The sequence below is a fragment of the Colletes gigas genome, unplaced genomic scaffold (genome assembly GCF_013123115.1).
Source record: "Colletes gigas isolate AHSC1104 unplaced genomic scaffold, ASM1312311v1 Colletes_gigas_Sc00101, whole genome shotgun sequence".
Taxonomy (NCBI): Eukaryota; Metazoa; Arthropoda; class Insecta; order Hymenoptera; family Colletidae; genus Colletes; species Colletes gigas.
This window is the reverse complement of record NW_025106727.1, coordinates 18,072-35,922: the sequence shown is the minus strand read 5'-3', so window position 1 is coordinate 35,922 and position 17,851 is coordinate 18,072. Positions and strand designations below refer to the sequence as shown.

At 35.2% G+C, this 17,851-nt stretch overlaps 3 protein-coding genes across 3 annotated transcripts in view; 1 reads left to right on the top strand and 2 right to left on the bottom strand.

Annotated features, from left to right (window-relative positions):
- Window positions 1-6,409, bottom strand: part of LOC122404088 (ATP-dependent helicase brm) — a 49,728-nt gene extending 43,319 nt beyond the window's left edge. The window contains exons 1-2 of the mRNA XM_043407982.1: window positions 6,089-6,409; window positions 5,376-5,675 (exon numbers count right to left, since the gene is read on the bottom strand). Coding sequence (XP_043263917.1) covers window positions 5,376-5,651 — 276 coding nt within the window. The 5' untranslated portion in view covers window positions 5,652-5,675; window positions 6,089-6,409. The remainder of the gene's footprint in view (window positions 1-5,375; window positions 5,676-6,088) is intronic.
- On the top strand, window positions 8-2,526 carry LOC122404092 (inositol monophosphatase 2-like). The gene is made up of 6 exons (XM_043407985.1): window positions 8-339; window positions 900-1,033; window positions 1,104-1,366; window positions 1,761-1,866; window positions 1,953-2,104; window positions 2,227-2,526. Exons 1-6 carry the CDS (start codon window positions 262-264, stop codon window positions 2,346-2,348), a joined length of 855 nt encoding a protein of 284 aa, XP_043263920.1. The 5' UTR covers window positions 8-261; the 3' UTR covers window positions 2,349-2,526.
- Window positions 6,410-13,981: 7,572 nt separating the features above from the next.
- Window positions 13,982-15,750, bottom strand: LOC122404084. Its single transcript, XM_043407977.1, has 2 exons — window positions 14,231-15,750; window positions 13,982-14,159 (listed from the first exon to the last, which is right to left on the bottom strand). Exons 1-2 carry the CDS (start codon window positions 15,748-15,750, stop codon window positions 13,982-13,984), a joined length of 1,698 nt encoding a protein of 565 aa, XP_043263912.1.
- Between the last annotated feature and the right edge of the window lie 2,101 nt (window positions 15,751-17,851).

Below are 17,851 nucleotides of genomic sequence, written 5' to 3'. Positions count from 1 at the left end.
CCATTATGCATGTATAATAACCAACACGTAACGTAGACGTTAGGTAAATCAGACATTACGGATTTTTGCCCCTCCTATGTGGGTATATCTCTTTTGCCCCGCTCTCTTCTTTCTTCCATTCTAGTCACTATATAGGCCAGCCAGTGCATCGTTACAGTGTCAGTCAGTTCAGGTAGAAACTTATTGACGTACTATACGTGCGCGCAAAACGGCATTTTTAGTCGTGTTATTTATAATCACTAGTGAAATAGTGCAAATTTGATGATAAGTATGACCGACTCGCACAACATCGACGAATACTACAACGTCGCCGAGGAACTAGTTCTAAAAGCAGGAAAAGTACGAGTGCATATTGTATAGAACAAGTTTACAACATATAATGTAATATTAGACAAAGCTATCGATCAGTGAATTCTAAATACGAAAATTAACTATCCCTTTAAAGCCAAGTGATATTAATTGATTTTTCGGATTTCTTTCTTGTAAAGGATTAAAAATTTAGTGCCACAATTATTTATAAAAATAGCTAAAAAGAGTTTGTTTAAAGAAAATCTTTAAATTAATCTTAACGGAAGTACAACTATTTCATAAATTTTTCACCTTATTTTTTTTTAGTTTTATATTTGATAGAACATTTTTCTGTCGCTTGGGATTAATCGTTTAATCCGATTACAACAGGAAACATTAAAAATTTGTTAAAAAATTCAATTTTAAACGATTTTGTTACGAAAAACTTACATGAATAATAAAAATATTTATTACATATTGTTTGTCCAAATTTAGAATTTGCGACAAAAAAAACGATATTCTATTGTTTCGAAAATAAATTTTCTTTTTTTTCTTTTTAAATAAAAAATCTAATATTTTATTTTTTTTGTAAAATAAATATTAACTTTTAGATAATAGAGTCTGCCATTAATTTAAACAAAAATGTAAAAATTAAAAGGATCGATTGGGATCTTGTCACAGAATACGATCAAAAAATAGAGGATGATTTACAGAAACAATTATCAGAAATATATCCAAAGCACAAGTAAGCATATAGAGGAAAACAGAAAGAAATTAACTAATTTACTGTAAGAAATGAAACAGTGAATTTGTAGGTTTATTGGTGAAGAAACGACTGCGAAAGAAAGTTGTTTACCAAAGCTGACCAATGATCCAACGTGGATCATAGATCCTATAGATGGTACAACAAATTTCGTACATCGATTTCCACATACGTGTATCTCTTTGGCGCTACTGATAAATAAAAAAATAGAAATTGGGATGGTGTATAATCCTCTAATGAGACAATTCTTTTCTGCAAAAAGGCAGAAAGGAGCTTTTCTAAATGGACATCCTATAAAAACATCGGACGTTACAGGTAAATTCATTTGCAAAACTTTAATTATAGGTAAAGCTTAATGAAAACAAAAAACTATCGAAATAGTTAATTCGACCAGAAAAGGGAAACGCGTTTATAGATTTTAAAAAGCAATAAATAAAAACGTTCTGAAGAAAGAAGAAGTTTAATTTTCTAAATTGTAAAAATAAATTTAACTCAGTTTTATAACAACAATGATTTTTTAATACGAAGTTGTTTGGTAGCGGTTAGCATGAATTACTTCAAAAATTCTGTAAGATATTATGAATAAAGTGTATTTTACAAATAATTATAATTAATAGTACAAATAAATGATATTATAATATATATGTATAAATAATGATTGAACAGTATGAATATTAAAGTGGTGTTTATATATCTTTAATTTTTCTAGATCTATCTCAAACATTAATTGCAATGGAACCATGGATTGCCAAAGATTCAAATTATCTCGTCACTGTATATAGTAGAATGCATGCTTTAATTCAAGGGACTCACGGGTAATTTTTTATTTTTATGTTAAATCGCCCCCCCCCCACTCTCCATTCAAAGAATAACGTTAGAATAAATAATTTTCTATTTTTAGAATAAGATCATTAGGCACTGCTGCTCTTACGTTATGTTATGTTGCAATGGGTGCAATAGAAGCATATCATATCGAAAGTATAGATGCTTGGGATGTTGCTGCTGGGAAACTGATAATAGAAGAAGCTGGAGGAACGGTAATAGATACGGCTGGTATGTATTCTATACAGTAATTATAAATCACTTGATATATTATGTATTTGAATGACTTAACATCTTGTGAATCATATTAATTCTTTACTTTAATTCGTAACTTTAATGTTACGTTCTTTTAGGTGGAGAATTAAATTTAATAAAACCGAGAGTTATAGCAGCTTGCAACCATCAGATTGCTGATCAGCTGGTCGATCTCTTTAAGCGTGCCGATTTAAAAGCTATCGATAGAAATTTAACATAAACCTTTTTAAGTTAGATAATACCATTAAGATGTAAAAAGCTATTTCAGGGAATTGAGATTTATCCTCTTTTAACCCTTGTGTAGACAACCAAGTACCTGGGTACTCATTTGTACATCTCTTGTAATAATTTTTTATGACCCCGTGAAAATGTTATACAACCGTTACAGATTCCCATTTTTTTGACACTTTTATGTACATTTACGTTGTAGAACAAAGAATATATGTATACTAAAAATTTTAAATAATTAATGTACAAACTTATTGATACGCTTGTTATACAACAGGTGTACATCGGTACTCATAAGACAAAATATAATTCAAGAAGTTGTAATAAACATTTTAGAAAGAAACTATACAAAACACATTATTTTTATATATTTATTAACATAAACAATATAATTTAAAATTATTAATTAATAATAGAACAATTTTTAGAAATTGTGATCGTGTTTGCGAGGTAGTGTGTGTTCGTCGCATGCTGGTTGTAGGCACTTCCAACAGCGTTTTCCGGTTTTCCTACGATTTTTAGCAAGACCCGACCGACAAATATTACAAAACCTGGTAATCGTTTTTCTTCTATTTGCATCTTAATGTACAGAAGTAGAAGTCGAAGCAGAAGAAATATTTGCTAATTTTCTAGAACCGTGTCTCATTATATGGGGATTCAAAGCTCGATTTTGTATATTAGAAATACATAATATTTCTCCTAGTTGAGCACTGTCCATATATTGTGTATGGAAGCTTTTTTATTATGAGCTGCCTTTTCTGCTTGAGTATTAGCATCATCAAAACGAATAATTGAAAGCGCACAACTCTTTGAATGTAAGAGTTTTGCATGTTTTCGTTTTTGTGAAATTATTGTTATTGTACTTTCCATACATAGTAATTGCCTTCCATTTGTGTGTTTCATGATAATAACCATCACTCATTTAAAAAAATAATATTGAAAGCTTTACGAATCAATAAGGTTTTTTATAAATTGATGTGGACCTTCTTTCTCTTGAATAATATTGTATGATGGTGTTTGATCGTGGAGTGGTGGTTCTTTATTCCAGATGATTCCATCTTTGACAACAAAGACATTTTGGGATGAACTACTAAGATCTTCTGCATCCATATTATCCTCCCAATGTTTTAGTAGGTGCTGCTTTCCTTATCTGATCTTTACCAATATTTTAATCCACGTCAGAATGTTCATCATTCGATGTATCTGTTTGTGGCTTCGGCAGCCAGTCTTCATTCTCGCTATTGAATGGTACATTATCAGAAGTATATTCCTCTCCCAATAATGCAATTAAATAAATGTCATTTTCCACATGTAATAGTCTAAAAAAAATATACACGTATATTCATTCTATTACTGTGATATACTAACTTCATAATTGTTTTTAGATATTGTATGTAAACTTGATACTTAAGCTGCAAATTCTTCTGCCGATAATTCTTCCATTTTCACATACAACTGTATATCTTTATAAACTGTAAACTATATTGCACAAAAACACTTTATGTTCAAAAACAAAACTGCACAAAAATTTTTACAAGACACATCCTAATTGCACGAAAAACGGATCCAGTTCTTCATTTTGTTTCCTAATTCGTTTTGTGAGTTTAAATGCTTGTTTACGTAAAGAAGATAAAAGATTTTTCATCGCTACACCAAAAGTAGACTTTGTCTTATGGAGTCAAGATAAATACGAGGAACGATTAACTTTAATATGGTATTAAATTACGATTTCTAGTAATTTTTTTGTTCAGATTTTTTAAGACTGTATTTTGTATGTTATAGCAAAGAAAAACTAGAAGATACGAAAGTATATGAAACAAAAGTTATGGCTCCCGATATGGTACCCGATTAACCTGTTTGTGCAACAATGTTGAACATTTTGGTTGTCCACACACGGGTTAATTAGCTAAATAAAAAGGCAAATCTTATACTATAATGCATATCGCAATATTAAATTTTCAAAATTTTGATAAAATGGTTATCTTCCCTGTATACAAATAAATAGCTAAATACATTGCATATTGTATTTAAATAAACTTATACAATTGTTTGTTTATAATTCTGTTTATGTAACATTGCAAATTGCATTTCAGTCTGAATATTCATGTATCAAAAATTATAAAACATACAACATATAACTTCATATTTATAATTAGTCTTTAATTTTATTGCCATTATAAACTACCATATTATGTTACACTTATGAGTTCTTTGTTTTATTCGCGAAACACTCGCAAGAAACGCTCGCAAAATGTCGCCTCCCTCTCTTAATTTTGATAAAACTGTAGGATCATAAAGCAGCCAAAAGCAAGGGATATAAATTTTTTTAACAGCAATAACTCAAATTTAAAGGAAAGAACTACCCTAATACTATCTTCGAAATTCTTACATATACAAAAGTCTTTTACACAAATATGGTTTTAAACAGAAATAAATATAGTTAATAAAACATTGATATAAAAAAATTAATAATTAAGTCAAAAAATAGTGTGTAAACATAATTGATCATGCGAAACATATAAAATTAATAACCATCTACTATTTAAAGGAGATTTTTACATTTACTCATTCTATGTTTTTAATGACCAATATGTGTACAATATGTAATTGTGAATTTAAAATAAACGTAGTTGCTTATATAGTTTGTATAAAAACTTTTAGACTACGAGAGATAAATGTAATTCTTTCAATTTTTTATCTATTCTTTTACTAACGTTATTTTCCATCTAAAACTATAAAGAATTTGTTTCAAAATCTTCTTTATACATCTAATAATTTTGAATATAGCATTAGAATACTGTGAACGAAGAATAACTTTAACGCTTAAAAATGCATTATCCATACAAGAAAAGAAAATATGAATTGCTTATTTGTGGCTGCTCTACAAAGCTGTAAAATTTCATTAGAAATCAATAATAATAGTGGGAGGAATACTTTGCAAATATTCGTTAGTAAATTTCAATATTTAATTTGTGTACACTCAAAAAAAAAAACAACTATTAATAATATTGCTTCCTACCTGTGGACCCATGTTCGATTGCATTTGTTGTGGATGGGATGCATAATTTTGTTGTTGCGGCGGTGGCTGTTGAGACGATTGAGACATAGGTGGGCCGCCAGATGGAATCGATTGACCAGTTTGATATGCCTGCGTTGGACTATGAGGATGGTGCTGGGGTGGACCCATTGGACTACCTTGTGGATTGGATGGCGATGGCGCCTGCTGAGGAGGGCCCATAGGGCTTGGAGCTTGTGGCGGTGGCATCGGGGACGATTGTGGCGAAGGACTTGCCATACTGGTATACGTGTACACAGTAACCTAAAATACACAAAAAATCATAAATTATTAATATTTTATATTAAATTACATTTACTCTATTTTAATACTTATTTACTTCATTAATCTTAATTTAAGCGATAATAGCATAATATCAGTAAAAACGTAAGAAACAACTCTTATATGAACAAAAAGTTACAGTGTAGGACAAAGTATAGAAACCTTGTCTATACGCACGTAAGAAGTCACGAAATACTTATATTATAAAACAACGATCGAATATGCTTTTTGGGATTAATCTTTTCTAAAAAACATTCCTCGGCTGGCAGTGGGTAGAAACTAGCTCATTCCAACGAAAAACCTGACAACTCATCTCGGTTTCTAATTACATACGAAGGTTTTGTGGTATCACGAACTTTACATTATGTTTAAGATAGAATTGCGCTTGTACATACCGTTTCGAAATTTATTCTTTCATCAAAGGAAATTCCTTTTTAGACATACGTCCATGTATGTTGGGTGGAGGGATTTATCGAGAACTACACCGAATCGAGCAACACTGCAAAAACACGCTATCGGCCATTTTCCTGCTGTCTCTACCCGTAATACGTTAATACGTCGGAAAACATGGCCTCACTTTGAAACTACTCTTTCCGCCTATGTTTTATTTATCCAATAAATAAAGACTCGATCGTAAGGTCAATAATAATACACAACTTATAAACAAAATGTACTTATAGACAAATATATAAGACTTTATCACATTCGTAAACGAGGACTGCAATGTTAGATGAAATTCTCACATGAAAGCTTAATTATAATATAATAAAGATTTCAATAATTTCATTATACATACAAAATTTTAAACTAGCGGAATTGTTTATACTTTGTCCAACAGAAAAGAAACGTGGGTAAACAAAACCATGTGATCTGCAATAACACGAAATCACACGAAACTTAGTGATCTTCTGTCTCGAATAAATATGGGTTCAATAAAAATTTCATAAGTTACCATTGTGTAGTAATTAGTTCTGCTGTGAAAGAGTTAATAAGAGAAAATATGTATATAGAATCATAAAAAGTGATAGAAATAAAAATATATTTATCGATCTTTTTTTTTGCATTAGACCCTTTGATTATATAACTATGGACTATTAACAGTAAATTTCAGTGCCTGTCACCGGTGCAAGTTGAAATTATACGCTATTGTTTTAAAAGATGGTTAAATACTGCTTTGTAAATGACTGTAGCAGTACTAGGTACAAAATCAAAAGAAACTAGGATGAAGAAAAACTATTTGTTTACCAGTACGTAAATTATTTCTATTATTTAACCTCCATTACAATTATTATCACATTAATATAAAATGTATGCATGAAGATGTTTAAATGTATTCAAATTTTCCTATTCGTATGTTTATTTAAGTTAGTACTTTGTATGTACTAAGTATTATTGTAAATGTAGATATTATTAAAAAAATAAAGATGTTATTGTAAAGATTAAATTTTGTATCTACGGAATATTATACAATATAAACTTGTGATTTCTATTCTTCATAGATTTGCACAAGATGTTTATTAAGAATAAATGTATAAGAAAGTGAAGAGAAAAGAGTAAACAGAGCAATGTTTTTGTACCATCCCAGACGAGGTATACAATATCAGTGTGGCCAGATCTGGCATAATTAAGTGCATCGAAATCGACAACAGTGACGACGAACTTCCTTAGCGTCTAACGGAATGGTGGGGATAGCAGGCATACACTACCGCACGAGCCACGTGTACGTGAGCTCGGCACTTCGCACAACTTCGGCAAATCGATAAAGAACGCTAGTGTGAGCCTTTCCTTCTTGCTCTTGTAAAAGAGAAACAGCTGAAATACGACCTCGCGATAATCGGCATACGATTCCAAGTCTCGACTGCCCCAGCATTTTTACTTTCCGACCTATGTAAGGTATAAGGAAATTTATAAAGTATCATAATGAAAAAAAATTTCGAAATTTTTTTTTAGCGGAAATACGCGTTTTGGGACCCCCTGATCATATTGTGACTATTGAAAAAAACGATATTTTTTTTGTTCCTATGCTATTAACATGAATGCATTACACGACTAATTGTAAGTGAATTTCAATAACGAAAAAAATATTTCGAAATTTTTTTTTAGCGGAAATACACGTTTTAAGACCCCCTCATCATATTGTGACTACTACAAAAAAACATATTTTTTTTTGTTCCTATGCTATTGACATGATTGCGTCTAAACGGCTGAATGAATTTCAATGAAACTTAACATTTAAGTTTTATGTTCTCGTTTTAAGGTCTCATTATATTTTAAGCGTGATCAGTTCCCATATAATGATGATTATACGTCTGTAGTTTTATAATTATTTCGATACATATACATCATTTGTAACAAATTTTTAAAGCGATTTATATAAATCTTAAGAAGGATTAAGATCAAATATACTTTTCTCCTATCTTTCCTAGACAGGAAAAATTAAACGAAATCTTATGCCTTGCATACCTACCTAAACCACATAAAAAACGTATTCCACAAATATTTTAGAATAATGTTGTTCAAAGCAGTCTTACTCGTAAAGGGTTAATTAAGGGTTAATTAAAATGAAAAACCACTCTTAGCCAGTACCGTGCACGCTACAGAAATAGATTACTACTGACTTTTCCCACTATGTTTTTTAATAACCGTATCAAATTGTTACACACAATCAAATGTTATATATTTGACTTAACTTTACATAACAAAATAATTGTAACGATAGGTAAAACAATAACGTGCACGCTACCGTTCAATGGAAACCACGGGAAGGTGGTGGTCACTTCCATCAGGAGGGAAATGTACAAAATTGTTATTTCTTTGTAACATTATCACATGCCATATATTAGAACGTCTATATTCTTCTTTCCTTTTTTTTGATTCCCCTCTAAATTCATTTCTGCAAAATGAAATATATTTTGTATCCTTTAGAAACAAAACGTATTTCTAGTGTTTTACAAAACACTAAATTTTCTATTTATATTGACGAAACATCCGACTCGACCAACGAGAAATGGATGACGTTTCTTGTTCGTTATGTTGCACCCGAGACTTTGGATGTTCGAACGGAATTGGTAGAATTATTACATCTTGATGCCAGAAATTGTGGCGCAGATAATTTATTTAAAACATTTGAAATTGTCATGATAGAAAGAGAAATTCCGTTCGAAAATATTGTCGCGTTGTCATGTGACAACGCTGCTGTTATGACAGGGCGACACTCGTCCTTTATGACAAAGCTTGCAACAAAATGCAGGGACAAATTTTTGACTGTCCGCTGTCCGTGTCATCTGTCTGCAATGGTAGTGCGCGAAGCGTGCAATACCATTCCAGACATATGCGAGGAGTTGTTACGAAAAGTAGCAACTTTCATATACAGTAGTCCCAAACGTTCGGCTATATTCCGCGAATTTCAGCAATGTTTTCAAACAACCGACCGAAAAATTTTAAAATTGTGTTCTACGCGATGGTTATCGCATTATGCATCCGTAGTTACACTTTTAGAGAATTGGGACTCTGTATTGCTTTTTCTGCAAGAATTGACAATAAGCGAGAAATCAGAGTCCGGGGAACGTCTGTTAATCTCGATGCAAAATCCAGAGGCCGAAGCATATCTTTATTTTCTAAATTACGCTCTTGAGTTTTTTTATAAATTTAGCATTTTCTTTCAAACTCAAGAGACAAGAATTCATTTGCTTCAAAAGACTGCGGCAGAACTTTTATGCGATATATTACGCAATTTTCTGAAACCGCAGCTTTTGAAACACATGGATTTAGTAAGAATGATGAATTTTTCTGTAGTCGAAAATCAACTCCCATTTAATAGTATAAATTTAGGAACAGAGTGTCTTAATTTTCTGCATCAACTGAATGCAGAAGGCAAGTCCGACATCGTAGAAACCGTAAGGAAAAATTGTTTAATGTTTTATATTACAGCTGCAAATGAAATTGGCAATCGATGATGAATTTCTTAGCAAGTTGTATGTTTTTGAGCCCACTTTTATATTAAATGATACAAATAGAGACATTTCCTTCAGAAATGTTCTCTTAATTGCTAAGAAATTCGGCGGTTTCGACGAAGAAGGACTGCAAACAGAATGGTCAGTATTGCCTTTGGAATTTACAACGAAAGGTAGACAGACACTTATCGAGATGAAATTCGATGGTTTCTGGAAAACAATTTTATTAACGCGAAATTTGGACTATAAAATTAAATTTGCTGAATTGATGAAATTAGTAAATACAATTAGATCACTTCCAAATTCCAATGCCGATGCAGAAAGATTGTTTTCCATGTTACCTGGCATAAAAACAAAGAAACGGAATAAACTTTCTTCGGCCAGCGTCAACTCTATTTGCGTTGTGAAATCTTCGTTAAAGGCGCAGAGGGAAAACTCTCAACCCATGGAGGTAGATGACGATCATCTAGCTCTATTGTATTCCAAAAATTTATATCATAGATTTGCTAAGAAGCAAAAGTGTAATTTAAGATTAAACGCAACATATGACAATAACTTTGAGAATTTTCCCGCTACGTCATATGACGAAAATTAAGGTACCGATTTACTACAGAGCTTTTCTCTAGAGAGATTTTTCTCTCCAGAGAAAAGCTCTATAGTAAATTCGTACTATTAGGCTGCAATGACAGTATAAACGTTTTCATGCGACGTAGGCGCAACAAGGTGTGATGCATGTATGTGCCATAACGTCACGCGAAAGCGCTTACACTGCAACCGCAGTCTTGTTAGTGATGTCCAAAATATTTTTTTTTGGACATCGCTAATATGTAAATAGTCGTTCAATTTGTCTCGCGTTGTTACTTTTTTTACGTATTTCGCTTGCTGTAAATACTATTCTGCTTGCTCTAACTATCATCTTTTTTCTTCATTTATTTGCTTATATTTTGCCGTATATTTTTAGTTAGTGAAATTGCTTGCTGTAGATAGTGTGGCTATGACGTAGAATGTCGCGCCTTGTTACACTTACGTCACGGTACCGTAAGAGCAACAATGCACGACATAACGTGCCAGCTTAATCGCAAACGTCCTATCCCGACATCCCATCCTTTGGAAATGTAAACAATTATATCATTTTTCCATTTTTATGGCTCGTGTGTATATTAATAAAAATTAATGCATTCACGAGTTAGTTTTTCATTATATTGTAATTTCATTACATTAATAAAAACATTTTAATATACGGCATGTGATAATGTTACAAAGAAATAACAATTTTTTACTGAACCTTGAAGTTCAGCCGTTTAGATGCAATCATGTCAATAGCATAGGAACAAAAAAAAAATATGTTTTTTTGTAGTAGTCACAATATGATGAGGGGGTCCTAAAACGTGTATTTCCGCTAAAAAAAAATTTCGACATTTTTTTTCCATTATGATACTTTATAAATTTCCTTATACCTTACATAGGTCGGAAAGTAAAAATGCTGGGACAGTCGAGGCTTGGAATCGTATGCCACTTATCGCGAGGTCGTATTTCAGTTGTTTTGTCTTTTACAAGAGCAAGAAGGAAAGGCTCACACTAACGTTCTTTATCGATTTCCCGAAGTTGTGCGCAAGCGCCGAGCTCACGTACACGTGGCTCGTGCGGTAGTATATGCCTGCTATCCCCACCACTCCATTAGACGCTAAGGAAGTTCGTCGTCACTGTTGTCGATTTCGATGCACTCAATTATGCCAGATCTGGCCACACTGATACAATATACAAAACAAGTCAGTGTAGCCAGATTTGGCATAATTGAGTGCATCGACAGCGACACTAGTAACGACGAATTTCCTTAGCGTTTAACGGAGTGGTGAGGAAAGCCGACATATCCTACCGTACGAGCCACATATTACGCAAGGTCAGCACTTGACGCAACTTCGGGAAATCGATGAAGAAGGGACATAATTTCAATGGCACATAATTTCGAATCTCGACTGCCCATGCATTTTTACGTTCCGACCCATATAGGCACATATAAATATATATGTATATATATATATCAAGAAACAATTCTAAATTCGCAGCTATTAGCTCGGTGTTACCCACGAAGAAGAACGTTTCTATCGTGGGTAACACCGATTACCAGGTCTCACCACGTGGAGGTTGCTGCGAGTGGAGACCTGTAGAGAAATGGATGGAATCCAAGTTCCATCTCAGTGGCGGATTTAGGGAAAAAGGCCCAGGTGGCAAACGTCCTGAGGGGCCCATTTTTCGGGAAAAATGAAGAAATAGTTTACTAAAAACGGGCTAAGTGTAGTAGTACAGATGTAATTATATTACTATGTAGTTTTATACATGTTTATACATGATACTTATTATGTAGTTTTAAATCCTCGTCTTGCTTTCTGTTCAGCAAATATTTCGATTGTCGAATACAAATCAATTTTATTCGCAACTGCTTTTTCGATATAAAGAATACTGAAGTCATTAAGGGTTTCCTCAGCTAGAGTGGCACGGCGATATTCTTTGATTCTTTTCAAAGAGCTCATGCCCCTTTCGGCGCTCGCTGTGGTAACTGGTAATGTTAGGTACAATCTGAACAGACTACAACACTCCGGAAAGCTGTCCATCAAATTATGTTTCACAATAAATCCCAAATACTGCAAAGGACTGTCATTTGAAGAATCATGCTGTTGCGCGAAATACAAATCAGCGAAACTGGACAATTCATGTTTGAGATCAGTTGTAAAGAAATCAGTATATTTCTCTAACAAAATACTTGTGCTGGTCTCAAAATCACTTGGTTTCATGCTGTGCAGTATTTCAGGCATTAAAAAACCAAAAACGTTATTAATCTCTTTGAAACCGTTTGCACGATCCTGTAATTCGCAACACATTGTATCGAGAACTTCGTAATAACTGGCTCGATGCTTGTCAGGCGTCTCTAAAACACAGTCAACGCTATTTTCACCAGGCATTTTCTTAATTTTCCGTTTTCTTGCAACTGGAAAATCAGCACGTTCCAAGCTCATTTTTCCCCACTGACTTCTCGCTTTTGTGATGAAATTATTGTAGGCGCTTTCATCCCTTAAATCTCTCATTTTCTTCAATGCTGCTGAAGTGCAATGCTGCGCCGTTATCAAGTTTAATTCTTTCTTCTGCAGTTGAATTTGCGCAACACTGATTACTTCAAGCACAGAATGCCACCATAACAAATTCAGAAAAAATAACCAATTTAATGAAGAAAGCAATGATTGAGCAGTCATTATGTCATCTCCAGTAGCTGCGTCCCTTGAAATTTCCTTCTCCAGACAATCCACGATGCACTCGAAATTTTAGATGAATGCTTCCATAGCTTTTATACGTGCAGCCCAACGGGTTGTACTTAAACCTTTAATGTGGAGTACTCGTTCGCGTGATTTGTGAGCTTCATCGTATGTTCCGTCCGGTCAGCTCGGGTTTTTCCGTTCGTTTATGGTGCCAGATGCGGAACCTTGACTTTGTCGAAAAAGTCTTCGAACATTCCGCATCTGGCAAATTTCATCGTAAAGCATTCAAGCACTTTAGCTTTTCGAAAGTGCAAGGCCCGAGTTGACCGACGAAGGGCTGCATTGTTCCGCGGGTGGCACGGTCCTCTACAACGACCGTCGCCAACTCATGGAACAATGCAGCCATAAAACGTCTGCAACGCACGTGTAGCTAGGCGTAATTCGGAGTCCCGTTTTTTCCTCGGCAAAATTAACGGGGCCTTCGACTTGGGGAGGAAACCTCGGTCACCCTCGTCCAGGGTGAGATGGGACTCTTCCTCCTCCACGATCGCGCGAGGGAGGAGTTTCCTGGCCAACGGGGCAGGAAAATCGATCCTCCTCCCCCAAGTCGATGGCCAATCGATAAACGGAAGAAGTCAACGCGAATCGGTTGACGAACCCCCAAAATCGCGTCTCGGAGGGGGTTCAAGCCGAGGAGGAAACGGGCTCCGGACACTTCGACACTCGTCGCTGAAACCTCAGACAACAACGATCGAAATCTTTAATTCGTCGCTAAAAGTTCGAAGACAACGGTCTAAATCCACTTTAACTCGTCGCTGAAATCTCAGAGTAAACGTTCCAAAATCGGCAGTTCAATTGTCTCGTGAACCATTCGTTATTCGAACATCATTTCGCGAAACCTCAGCTCAAGCGGTTCGTGAGCAACAACTCGTGATTCGACATTAAAGAGAACAGCCGGATTTCGATTCGAAACAATCCGGCAATTAACTAGTCGCTCAAGATTAATTTGGCGAGCGACGGCTAGGAACCCGCGTACCACGAGGGTTAAGAGGGCCTTACAACCCCTCAGAGTTTAAAAGAAAACTCACGCGACTACCTGGCCAGTACCGCCGCGACGGTACGATTCATCGTATGATAATCCGTCTTCTGTGTCTGCATCGGATTCGAAGATCTCTTTTTTAAGGTCTTTTAAAAGCTGAATGCCAAAACTGTTGGAGTTCCGTGATGGATTTTTGCTTGCTTCTAAAAGTTCATCCCATCGTCTGTGAGAATGCGCAAAGTAATTGTAAATTCTTTGGATTATCGCAAAAAACACTTTAATCGAAGAACTCGCATTTTCTTCCGCAGCATGCACCAAAACCAAACTTGATGATTGATACAGTGAATATACGGAACAAATGTCTCATCGCCGACATATTCCTTCATTTTCGCTTGCAAACCACCTTCACGTCCTGACATTACCGCTGCACCGTCATAGGCCTGACCAGACAAATACTTCTTCTGGAAACCATATTTATCAAACAATATGGCGGTTATAATATTGCAAATAGATGTAGCATCCCCTTTTGTCAGTTGAACGAAGCACAAAAAACTCTCTTTGATACATATTGCAGACGCAGTTAAACCTTCATTCTGAATAACAATGTATCGTAACAAAATAGCCATTTGGTCCAAGTGAGCAATATCCGTCGTTGAGTCAGCGATTAACGTGAAAAATTTGGCACCTTTACATTCATCAACAATAAACTTTCTGGTCTGATCAGCTAATGTACTGAGTAACTCATATGTTATTGTTTTACTTAAATATTTGATTCGTTCTGGCGATTCAAGATGCGCATGTAGAATAGGATTATGGCGAGAAATCAATTTAATGATACTCAAATAAATACCGGGATGCTCAACCTTTTGTAAATTTTCACGGTGACCACGAAAACCAACGCCCAAACCAGATAAAGTTTTCACAGTGTTAAAAAGTATATTCAAAATTGCGCGCCATTTCTTAGCTTCTTCGCTTATTTGTTGTTCGAGTTTATGACGAATATCATTTTTCTGGAGAAATGTTGCAGCAGCGACTGCATTGCTGAGATGGGCTTTACTTAAACTATGTTGTGTGACCGATTGATGACAATGTTTCCAGTCTGTGAAACCAACGTACCAAATGCTTTTTTTCGCAGTTTCATCGCCAAATAACCAACAGTAGTGACAATAAGCATAATTTTTTGTTGGTGAATAAGATAACCAGGGACTGTAGTTATCTTCCATGAAAGGCTTTTTTTTGTTCTTATAATAAAACGAAGAGTTGAATCGACGTTTGTCACTCGATTGTTTGAATTCCCCGCCAGGCATATCACATTCTCTAGGCTGGCAAGGGCCTGTCAACAAAAGAGCTCTGATTTGATCCACATTCAAAGAAATCCCACTAGCATTATCATAAAGACCTTTATCATTCTCAAATTCAAAAATTTTTGGTGTTGATCCAGTAGGAAGCACAGATGTTGTTGCTGGTCGATATACCTTTTCGTTTGATATATTCATAGACGTAGAATTTACGGGGTCACTTTCATTAAACTTTTCTGCAACGTAGCCTGCTCCACTGGACGTTGCAATGACAGGTTCATTATGAATCGTAGTTTCGCCTTGACTGATCACAGGTTGATTGGTTGCTTCATTTACAGTCGCATCTTCACATTCGGCACTATCTTCATTTTGGTTTTTAGTAGAGATAACAGAACTACTTTGAAAGAATTTTCGGACTTTTGCTTGTCTTGGATCATTCGCTGCCTCTTCCATCTTCCATTTCTCTTTCTCTTTCCTCTTCATGAATCCACTCTTCGGTTTCTTATCCTTATCCATTATTTGTGAGGCCTTATTTCCACTTGCGATTAGTCGCGAAACTACAATATCCTCTGGCGTATATGGCACGCGACTGACGGTTCCGCGACTGACGGTTCCGCGACTGCCGGTTCCGCGCGGTTCAAACAAAAGAGTTAGTCGCAACATTGTTAGTCGCAAGTGGAAATAAGGGCTGAGAGCAGAGATGGGCAAAATTTTCATTTAAATAAATTTCGTATAACGAATGAAAGTTAAAAAAATTATTCGTCATGTGTCGAATAAAATTGACTCGGGTTCGTCGCATAAAGTTAATTTTTTTATTCGTCGTACGTTTTAATTTTGGCGTCGAATAGATTTTTCAACTTCAACTTTAACTGCAACTTCAACTTTAACTTTAACCTTATTCGACGCCGAATAATTTTCTGGCGCGTGTTCAAGCCGCAAAGGACCGGGGATTGAGGCCTGGCGCGCGCATTACAATGTAGTATCGCCCAATGACGGTCCTCGGCAGGTCAAACACGCGCTAGAAAATTATTCGGCGACGAAAAAAGTTAAAGTTGAAAAATTTATTCCACGCTGAAGTTGAAACGCTCGACGAATAAAAAATTAACTTTATTCGTCAAATAATCTACAGTTAAAGTAATTTGTATTTGATACGTTTTTTAAATAATTGTTTATTTAGTCAATGCCCAACTCTGACTCGTGGTGACTTTGCGTGGTGACGGGAGAGGAGGGCCGGGGCCACTACACCTGAAGTCCTGAGCGGCACGCGTCGAGGCAGCCGTTTCCGGATGAAAATTGGAAACCCCGAACGCTTCCAGAAGGATCGGGGGTCAACTGGGCAGCCGGTAAACGAATGGGCATGATAGAGCGAGAGTTTTGGAGCGAAAGAATTCAGAACGTGCAAGCGAGACTGAGTGTGACATGGAAAGCGCGAATATATAATAAACAGAACTGAGCTGTATTATACAATTATAATAAATATATTATTATCCTGACACAAACAAGTTGGAATTACAAAACTATTCCTATAGTATGCTGTATACATAACAGAATTACAAATAAATTTACGCATGTACGGTATGAAAATTATGACAAACAAAAAAAAAAATTTTTTTTTCCAAGATGGGGCCCTGGGAGGCCGCCTCGGCGGGGGCCCAGGTGGCACCTGCTCATTTGCCACCCTGTTAAATCCGCCACTGTTCCATCTATCTTCCTTTTACATTCTTACAAGCTAGATTACTAAACTAAAGAAATAGAAGGAATCAATGTTCCTTCGATCTTCTAGTTTAGTTGTACCAAGTAATTATTTCGTTTAAAAAGGGATGAAGGTAAATCGAGAGAGACGCGACGCGATGTCGATCAGCAGTGATCGACGCAAGGAACGAGGAACTTTCCTTCTTTTCGCGCATTTTAATCGTATTTGGTGCGATTTTTCGATAAAATGAGAAAACAGTAGGAAAATTATTTTTGGTTGCATGAGTCAATTACAAAAATTTCGAATCGTTCTGGAAAAATTATTTACGATTGCAGGGGTCAATTATCATTTTTGGTAATAGACATATCCTTGAATTCCTACGAATTTTCGAGAAAAAAAATTCTCGTCCCCAGGTAGGAATCGCGATTGTAAAAGAAATACAATAAACATTCCAAGCTACCGTTTTTCTTTTGATAGTATGTGAAACACACACGAGATATACGAATAAACCTGTCATCTTATGAACTTTGACGACTCAATCAATCTGACTGCCAAATCGAGATATTTTTTAAGTAAATAAGGTTTTTCGGTGTAGTTGTCAATGAGGTACATCCTTACGTATTTTAATAATCTTTAAATCTTTAAATAATCTTAATCGATTGATGCTCAATTCTGGACAGCATAGCAATCATTCCGTTAAAAAACACTAAAATTTATGTTATTTCATTTTCTGTCTCACTTCCACTTGTGTTTGCTTCTAAATCTGTTGGTAACGTTGCAAGTGACACGAAAATGGTAATGGGGCTCTAGAGCCCCATAAAAATGGACCGAAAAAATACATTGGGTGAAGCGCTACTCATATACCTCGTCTGTGGTGAAAGGTTTACTCGTATACCTCGTCTGTGATCCTACCTTCAGCCAGCA

Bases quoted from the DNA above. Each gene is read 5' to 3' on its own strand.
- LOC122404092 (XM_043407985.1), top strand. From the start codon at position 262: ATGATAAGTATGACCGACTCGCACAACATCGACGAATACTACAACGTC. The intron at 1,367-1,760 runs GTAAATTCATTT...TAATTTTTCTAG, and splicing joins AAAAACATCGGACGTTACAG to ATCTATCTCAAACATTAATT. The intron at 1,867-1,952 runs GTAATTTTTTAT...TTCTATTTTTAG, and splicing joins TTAATTCAAGGGACTCACGG to AATAAGATCATTAGGCACTG.
- LOC122404084 (XM_043407977.1), bottom strand. From the start codon at position 15,750: ATGGATAAGGATAAGAAACCGAAGAGTGGATTCATGAAGAGGAAAGAG. The intron at 14,160-14,230 runs GCGAGTTCTTCG...GCATTCTCACAG, and splicing joins TGCATGCTGCGGAAGAAAAT to ACGATGGGATGAACTTTTAG.